This window comes from Terrapene carolina, unplaced genomic scaffold, assembly GCF_002925995.2.
Source record: "Terrapene carolina triunguis isolate 2854851 unplaced genomic scaffold, T_m_triunguis-2.0 Scaffold130, whole genome shotgun sequence".
NCBI classification, from domain to species: domain Eukaryota; kingdom Metazoa; phylum Chordata; order Testudines; family Emydidae; genus Terrapene; species Terrapene triunguis.
In genome coordinates, this window is record NW_020664481.1 from 4651210 (window position 1) to 4660557 (window position 9348).

Consider the following 9348-nt stretch of genomic DNA (forward strand, 5'->3'; position numbering starts at 1 on the left):
TAAAATAGGAAAGAGGGATAAGATTTGCTTTGGGGGACCCAAATGAGTATAACAATGGGTTGAAACAACGACAAGGACCACGTAAACTGAAGTTCTAATGGGTGCGTAGGATCTTGGTGGAAGCTCTGTCGCCGGGAATGTTTTATAACTAGACTGAACAAAGCATTAGAAAATGTGTTACAGGGAACAAGCCTGCACTGGCTGGGCTAGAAGTCTTCCCGTTTGCAACGTTTATGGGCCCTATCCTTGCACTTTTTGACTCGAATGAGGGTACGGGAAAAGCTCGTAGTGATCAGGCCGTATATGATAGTGTACAGCCGTGCTAGCAAAATAATAACCACACAGAGGCACACGAATGTCAAGAGAAGGATATCACATGTTTTATTAAATGTCATTTATCTGAGAACAGATGCTTTCCCCATAGAACATATCTTTCACACTTACAAAATGAGAAATTTAAGAGAGGGTGAGACAGCCATGAGGACTGCGTCTGCTGACATTCTCTGAGCACTAGCCGCCTTTCATATATCTTTGGAGAGCGTTTACAAGGCTTCCCAGTGCTGGCGGGCGATACGATTGAAATTAATACAATTGCTAGGCTGTCAGGACATTAATCAAGTGATCCAAGAATCTGGAAATGGTTGGGACAACATGCATTTGCGGAAAGTATGTGTTCACACAACAAGCACACAAGATGGGAATAATTATATGATGATTTAATAATGAACCAGTATGCAAACCAGAGGACAGTTTGCTCTCCAGACAATAAAAACGTATGCAGTTCTATTTTGGGGCGGGGTTAGGGAGTGTATAGAATCCTAGTCAATTCTTCAACAATATTGATATAATTCCCTTTTCTCCCAAAATTTCTTCTTTTAAAATCCAGCCTTGCTACATAAATGCTGTAGAGCTCATGGATATCCTTTGATTTATTTTTAAAAAAAGTTTGATAATAAAAAAACCCAAACATTAAATATAATTTTATATATAAAAAAAATGCTTAGTAAAAATATAGCCTCGTTGCCCAGTTAAAATATATTGCTGAGAATACAGTGAAAACTGTGCTAAAAACCACCTCTAATAGGCACCCAGTCTTAAAACAACCACTTCAAAAATATCTCCAAGGTTTCCCATGCTATTTAGTTTGCCCTTCAGTTAAACATGGTCAATTTGAGCAGGTCCCATTGGCAGTTGTTTTAGACATGAATCACTGTAGTTTGTCTAAAGACATGGTAGAACAACCTGATCTTAGAAGTTACAGCTATGCCCGGTTGAAAACAATGTGTAAGAAGCTTTGCCATATTTTCCAGTCGGCATAGAGTTAAGAGATGGAGTGCCATAGGCTGACCTCTTGTCTATGTTAACCCTCTGCGTTGGAAAATGCATCTAGTTGTGTTATATAGTTATACAGTATATCAGTGATTTCAGCATGGTTTAAAAAAAGCGATGCATTTAATGAGATACTCTAAATATTATGGAGCTCAATGGTTAAAGGAAAATGGCTTTTCTTTTTTAAAGGAGACTCTGTACTGAAGGGTCATACGTTCTCCAGGGTGAGCGCATTGTGCAGTGGGGCAGACCTAGCCTGTGATGCAGGGGCTATAGTAGACAGCACTGCTGGCATCAGACAATGCAGATATCAAACTGCTCTCCTCACAGGAGATACTTCTCGGAGTCACTTTGGACAGGGAGACATGGTAAGGGAGTCCTGAGGTTTCAGGACGAGTCCTGCTCATGTTCAAATACTGGTCAAACTCATTGCGGTCAACATCTGTCCAAAGCTCAGTTTGATTTAAGTGATCTACACTGTCAACGTGATGGGCTTCAGGAGGGGGTGACAGCTGGCCCAGATGGGCAGAAAGGACATTCTGCGGTCCAGAGCACATTTGGTTGTAGTACATGCTAGATGGATGGGGAGTCCTCATAGCATCAGCCAAATGTGACGGGGTCTGAGCATAGGGCAGTGCCATGTCCCGCCCCATGGGCTTCTCTTGGGGAAACTCCATCTGGTGATGGGGATGATAGCCTCTAAAGGGGATCATGCTGCAGTCATCCTGCATGTGAGGAGGGAAAAACGCTGGCTCGGACTGTTCCAAGACATCCAAGGGAGACATCTCGGGAGTTGGCAAGCCATAGTTTTCAATATCCGACCCCATGGAGTGGAGTTCTCTGAAGTGGTTAAGTGGGGGAGGCTGGTGGTGGCCAGGCTGGCTGCCACTATGATGATTCATGCTGAAGCTGTCGCTGCACGGCTGGGAAAGGTTGTGGAGAAGGATATTGGGTTCCATCCTCTTGATTTTCTTGGCTTGCTTCTTCCTCCTTGGGCGGTACTTGTAGTTGGGATGGTCCTGCAGATGCTGAATTCGCAGCCTCTCCGCTTCCTCCACGAAGGGGCGCTTGTCGCTGGCGCTCAGGGCTTTCCATGACTGGCCTGGAAAGGGGAAAGCACACCCCGTTAGAAGAGCTCAGCCCTGCACCCTTCCTCCAGAACACACAGACCTTTGCAAAGAAGCAATGCATGAAGATACGAGAGGAAAATGCTTTGGGGGGCAGGAGGGAGGTCACATCCAGAATGCGGTTAAAAAACCGGCAACATACAAACCTCCAGTTTAACCCCCCTCTGGGTAGAGGGCTGAAAAGTGATACCAAGTCCCATCCCCCCCAAAAAAAGAAAAATAGGGATTTAACTCTTCAGCCCTGCAGAGAAGCAGAGAGAGAGGACTGCAATGGTCTACTAGGAGCCCACATTCTGCTGAGAATTCCAACGCTTTCTGGGTACAGGCATCCGGATCCCCCCTGCAATGGGACACTGCACGCTGCCCCCCCCCCCAAAGGAAAATAAACCCCGACCGGATAGGAAAGCCAATAAGTAAATGTCCTTTGCAAGGCAAGAGAGGAGGCGGAGGGGCCATTGCACTGGAGAATTAGCAACAGCAGCGGTTCCAGCCACCCAGGGACCTGCAGCCCGGCCCTAAGCCATGTAGCCTTATCCGTACCCCAGCTCCCGTCTGGGCTTCAGCCTGGCCCGGACCCAACGAGGGGCACCTGTTTCTATGCCAGTGGGTGCCCTCTGCCCCTGTGGGTGCAGCCTGCCCCAGGTCCCAGACAGCCTGTCTCTACCCCAGGTCGAGTGGGAGCAGCCTGCCCGGGGTCCTGGGCAGGGTGACCAGATGTCCATATTTTATAGGGACAGTCCTGATATTTGGGACATTTTCTTCTAGAGGCGCCTATTACCCCCACCCGTGTCCCGATTTTTCACCCTTGCTGTCTGGTCACCCTAGTCCCGGGTCGGGGGGCGCAGCCGGTCCCGGGGTGCCGGGTCGGGGGGCGCAGCCGGTCCCGGGGTCCCGGGTCGGGGGGCGCAGCCGGTCGCCTCGCCGCTTACCCAACATCTTGCTTAGCACCGCGTTGTGCAGGTCCGGGTTCTGCTGCGCCAGCCGCTTCCTCTCGTCCTTGGCCCAGACCATGAAGGCGTTCATGGGGCGGCGGATGCGGGAATCGTCCCCGGGCTTCCCCTCGGCTTTGCCCGAGGTCGGGCTGTATCCATACCCGGGCTCCGGGCTCGGCGAGCGGCTGGGCGCGGAGCCGAGCGCGCCTGGCTCTCCCCCCGCCGCGCCTGGGCGAAATCCAAAGCCGGGCTCGGGGCTGGGGGTCCGGCTGGAAGCGGAGTCTGCCCCCGGGGCGGGCTGGTAGGCGAGGCCGGGCTCAGCGGCGGGGGCCGCAGTGGGGCCCCATGAACGGCCGCCCCTGGGTTGCGATATCTCCTCTCGACAGTAACTAGGCTCAGATCTATTCATTCCAGCTGGGCGGCCCTTTGGAGCAGAACCGAGCCGTGCGGGGCCAAGGGGAGAAACGTGTCCCGGGGCAGCGGCGCGGCGCGGCGGGTCGGGTCCGGGGGGGAGCTAGGGACAGGCGCGTTCCCCTCCCCAAAAAACCAAAACTTTTGGGACGCCGCGAAGCTGGAAGGGGTCAAATATAGCCACCCTGGGCCAATCAGCAACGGGGAGGCGGCGTCCCCGGGCTGCCTCGGGAAGCGCCGATTGGGAAGGGGGTGGGCTGGGGGGCCAGTTTGAAACCTTGGTTCCTTTCCGGCCAAGGAGCTTGGGCTTGGTTTATTTATTTATTTATTTATTTATTTTGCAAGCCCTACACGGGGTCATTAACTCCGCAGCGCGACAGAACCCCGCTCCCGGCAAAGCAAGGGGCCAGGGAGGCGATTCCCTTTGCAGGGCGGATGGGATCCGTTGCGTTGCTTCTTGCTTTGCAGCCTGTGGGGCGGGCAGCCCGGTCTGGGTTCCCTGACAGGTTGATCGCACCTGGAACAGCCGAGGGACCCGGTGCTGGCGAGAAGTGTGTGGAGCTACCAGGGTGACCAGATGTCCCGATTTTATAGGGGCAGTCCTGATATTTGGGGGTTTTGCTTAGGCAGGTGCCTATCACCCCCCAACCTCCTGTCCTGATTTTTCACCCGCTATCTGGTCACTCTATGTGCCATTAAGTATCAGAGGGGTAGCCGTGTTAGTCTGACGAAGTGGGTATTCACCCACGAAAGCTTATGCTCCGATACCTGTGTTAGTCTATAAGGTGCCACAGGACTCTTATGTGCCACTATCTAAATGCAGCGGGCCCTTTGCAGGCAGAAAAAGCTCCACTTCTGCACAAACCGTGTATTTTACTGAAGAGTGTGTGTGTGTGGGGGGGGGGGGGGGCAATGGCTTGAATATATTGTCCTCGAGTGCTCCCTGCCATCCGGCCCAGCGCTCTGGGTCACAGGCGAAGGTTCTCCCCGCTTCTATCTGCATCCAAACCCCCTTCTGTCTGCAAACGCTCCCCCGGACCCCAGCCTGAAATCTGAAACTGAGCATTAGGCGGACTCTGGGCGCTGGATTGAGCAAGACCTCGCAGCCGAGAGCAGCGGCGGGGTATTGCATGCCATGGTTTGTGTGTGTCTGGAAGTGATTTGAAAAAAGCCAATCTGCATTTAACCCTAAACAAAACAAAAGGCTTTTTTTTTTTTTTTAAGAAAAAAAATATCCAATTTACCCTTCAATCTCGAGACAGAAACAACGGAGGTTTCAAACTCCGTTTCCCTCTAGGTCCTGGAGTCCCTTGCTAAGATCTTGCAACAACAAATCAGCAGTGACTGGAGAGGAGATCCTGAAAGTTTCCAGGCCCCCGCCCTTCCCTCTCCTGCGCTGGCTTTCATGGGGAGCCAGCTGTCTGTGCCCTGCACTTTTTAAGGCACACACATGGGCTTGCAAGCTGGGGCTGGTAGCTGCAGAGAACTCCCACTGTGCTGCATTGCCTTCTGGAAGAAAAACGCTGCCCTTAGCCTAGGCCCTGGGAGCAGAGAGGGGAACTGCAGTATGTTATACCTGTCCAGGGCCAATGCCTGTCCCTACAGTGTTTTTCAATGAGGGACAAATATACAACCTGGAGGGGAAATACAGCCTGTGTATCTCTGAAGCAACCCCAGCCCCTCTGCAGCCAACACCTTTCCTTTGCTGTTCACCCCAGCCCCTCTCTGGCTCGGTTCCTGCATCCTAATGCCTTCAACACCTCCCCGGGACATGTGCTTTCACCCTCATCCCTCCACGGGCACCCCCAACGCACCCACATCCTCCTCCAGGTGCCCTCAGAGGCTCCCTTTGAACGGGCAGTTTGTTTTGGTGCCTCTGGGTGGCGTTTCATGCCTGCGGAGTGGCTAATCCCGGACCAGCTCGTGTCTGTCCGCGGTTTATTCCTGAACACCAGGGTGGTTTATTTTATCTGACCGAAAGCCAGATAACCTAGAGCGACGCTGACCGAGACGTGGGCCTGCCGTGCTCAGAGGTGGCGCAGAGGGTCGATCGGAATATTCGCCGCTGCCGCTTTCTGTTCTAGGGCTATGAAAGCAGGACCTAGGTGATCCCAGCTGTGCTGGAGTTTAGAGGGGAGCACAGAGCTGGGAGGGATGTGGGGAGGTTCCCATTCCCCCTTTGAGAAGTGGCTGAGAGAGGAGCCCAAGGAGCGACTCAGAACAGCTCCAATGCACTAAAAGCCCAAGCTTGTTCTCTCTGCGGTACCAGACATTTTAAAGAGAAAAACTGTTTGGAGCATGAAAGAATAAACTGCCCCTTTCCTTTCAGTATTCTAACAATAGCTACAGAGGGCCTGGTCTACTCTGGACACTTGTCTTGATTGTAGCAAAGCTACTAGCGTAACAGCGCTATTGCAAACCCTTAGCATAGACAGGCAAAGCCACTGCATGGGTGGCGCTTACCCCTGCTTGAAACCCAGCTAAACGGCACTGGTGCAAATTGTGGTGGATCTACTCTTTGCAATAGTGCAGCTGTACTGGTGTCTGGGCCACCACTGCTGAAACGAGTGCAGGTTCCCAGTGATACACAAGGCCTAAGATTAGTTGACTGGGCCACAGTACAGGCAGCAGGGCCAATGCATTAGAACGGAGATTTCATGTCTCTGCAGCAGCACAGCTGTAAGCGGTAGCTTGCCAGTGAAACAAGTGCTTCTTTGGGTTACTGTCCTTCTGGTAACTCCAGCACAGGGCAATGTGCTGTTTTCAGTGGTATCAGTCCAGGAGCCATTTCTGCAACTATACATTTCGGGACTGACGCCGTCTGGTCAATCTCCAGGCCAAGATGCATAGTAAACATGTCCATATATTTTGAAGTATTACTAGCTACAGAGAGAGATTTCAGCCAAACACAAGCTCAAAACTCACCTCAAAACGCAGCACAGCCTGGACCAGTGAAACGTACCATAACAGAATAGCAAACCCACAGACAAATGACCCGATCCTGTGTTCATTCAAGTCGATAACAAAGCTCCCATTCGTGCAGGGTCAGGACCAAACTTTGCAAGGTTACAGCTGGACTGATACGTGACTTCTGTGAACAGAACCCTGTAACTCACCACAATGCTGGTTCATGCAACAATCTCTCCACTATGGTTTTGGCCAGTACAATAGTATTGGCCCTGTTTCATGACCACATCTTGCAACAACCCCACCTTTTTCTGTGGCTTTGGGGACAGTGATTTATAACCCAAGTCTGTTGTGAAATCCTTTTTTTGGTCATTCCAAGTGTAATGCCTGACAGACACCGGTTGTCAGTGGGCGGGATCCAACCTGGGACCTCTGGAGCCTAGTGCATGAGCTAAAAGTCAACTGGCTGTTAGCTAAGACTATAGAACAAACTCATTAATCTCTCTCTAAGTGGTCTCGGTGCCACTAGATGGGACAGACCACCACACCCAGGAAGAGTGTGGGTTACATACTTCCCCTAGCTGAGGAAGCGGGTCCCGAGACTTCCCAGTTGAAATCCTGGATGAGCCCCCACTTGTAACGCTGACAGACCCTGCTCATCGGCGGGCGGGATTGAACCGGGGACCTCTGGAGCTTCATGCAACCACCATGACCGCTCTTGTAAAACCACGCCCAGCATTGCTGTAAACTGTTGAGCTCTCCCAGGCCATGTTAATACCCCGGTGCGTGTGATCTACAGCGTGATTTGTATTGCAACGTTGGGCTCATGTAGCACACCCCACAGGCAGATATTTCAGCTTGCTCCATTGGGACGCTCAGCAGAACTACGGCTCATGCCTTTTGTTTGTTGCATTGTGAGTGTACTCCTAATCCATCAAAGTGCTTTGGGTGATGCTGGCTGGACTGGGCTGTGCTGCACCTGTCTGGACAGACCTCTGCTCATGGTCAGCCTGGGGTGGAGCATGGACATAATAAATGATTGCTACTTATTGCCACATGGGAGAACTGCACCTTTCAGACGGTATTGTCCAGCATCAGACTACTTCTGGGCAGCCCACACCCTCCACTTTTGGACGGGAAGCCAGAAATACTGAGCCAGATTTTCAAACGCACTCAGCATGCTGGGGATTGGGACACATTGCGTGCTGAGCTCTTTGGAAAATCTGTCCCACTCTTTCTCTGCGTTGCTGTGTGCACACGCACCTGGACAGGTGGGTTTGTGCCAGGTGGCGTGAGGTTTCTACGGATAACAATCTGCACAATGGAAATGCCTAATTTAGACATTTTTCATAGGTTAGATTGGCTAGATTAGAGAGGAGGAGAGCCAGAGAGGGAGGGAAAGGAGGAAGGCAGACAGAACAGGTGAAGGAAGAAGGAGGCAGACAGAAGGGGAAATGAAATATGACAAAGGCAGGAAAGCAGGGAGAGGAAGGAGCGGGGAAGGCTGCAAACAGAGCAGAGCCATGAGTAAGGGAACCCAAAACGTTCGACTGCCGCCGGTGCCAGACACGGTCAGGGTAACACGGCCTGTGTGAGCCAACTTCGTCCAGGCTCAGCGACTGCACTGGGCTCTGTGTCAAGTCAGGGATGGCTACGTGGGCAATGTCTTGCCTGCCTTGACTTTCACCCTCGCCAAGGCCAGAGAGGGTAAATCATCCGAGCCCAGCAGACACCCAGCTTGGGGTGTGACATAAACACACAGTCCGTGCTCCTGGTGCAACAATAGCTCTATCGCTCCTCTGGCCTCTTAACTTTCACTGGGGGGAAAAAGAAATCCCCCCCCCCCCCGAACTCCTGTGTATCCAGATATACACACCCTGCACCTCCCACACACCAGAAGGAGAAAATAAATAAAGCCCGGCTGAAAGTGGGGGGGAGACAGCGCCAGAGAGACAGGCAGCCGGGGAGGGAGAGGGAAAGCCACTGGGGGGGCTGCCCTGGGCCCTCCAGCTTCTCACAGTTCGGATTCGCAGCGGCGTATGGAGAGGAAATGTTGGATATTCCTGGGCAGAGATAAGATCATTGTAAAAGCCAGCTGGGTGACCTCTCCCATCACCCGCCTCACCAGGGCTGGCGTCTGACGAGCTGGCCCTTAGCCCAGCAGCCGCCACTCTGCACAGGGCTTTTTTTTAATTGGGCCCTTGGATTTCTCTCTCCCCTCACCCCCTTCCCGCTGCCCCGGTTTCCCTTTATAGACTCCTGTGCTTCAGCGTGCTCCAGCACCACACCTAGGAGAGGAAGTTTGGCTGGGGATGCAGACTCTGTGGCTGAAACGCTCTTTAAACACAAAAGTTTTTTTTTCCTGAGTTCCCCCTCCCTCCCCATCCCCCCTCGTCTTTCGCGCTTCTGATTATTTGTCAAAGTGGCTGACGCTGGGGCTGCCATCAAGCTCCCACCAGTCTAAAAATAGGCCCAGCACCTCCTGCCTGCTCCAAAGGCAGTAGGAGCCCTCCAGAGTCTTTGGGAAATGGCGCTGTAGGAGAGTAGGCAGGGGAGGAAGGCCGTGGGCAGGAGGGCTGGTCAGGGGAGCTAACTCATGCTATTATTTATGATTATTTGTTTTGAGGTAGCGCTTAGGAGGA

At 52.3% G+C, this 9348-nt stretch overlaps 1 protein-coding gene across 1 annotated transcript; it reads right to left on the reverse strand.

Annotated features, from left to right (window-relative positions):
• Positions 1-358: 358 nt before the first annotated feature.
• On the reverse strand, positions 359-3890 carry SOX18 (SRY-box transcription factor 18). Its single transcript, XM_024219209.3, has 2 exons — positions 3386-3890; positions 359-2431 (listed from the first exon to the last, which is right to left on the reverse strand). The coding sequence occupies exons 1-2, from the start codon at positions 3795-3797 to the stop codon at positions 1581-1583; spliced, it is 1263 nt and encodes a 420-aa protein (XP_024074977.1). The 5' UTR covers positions 3798-3890; the 3' UTR covers positions 359-1580.
• Positions 3891-9348: the final 5458 nt, after the last annotated feature.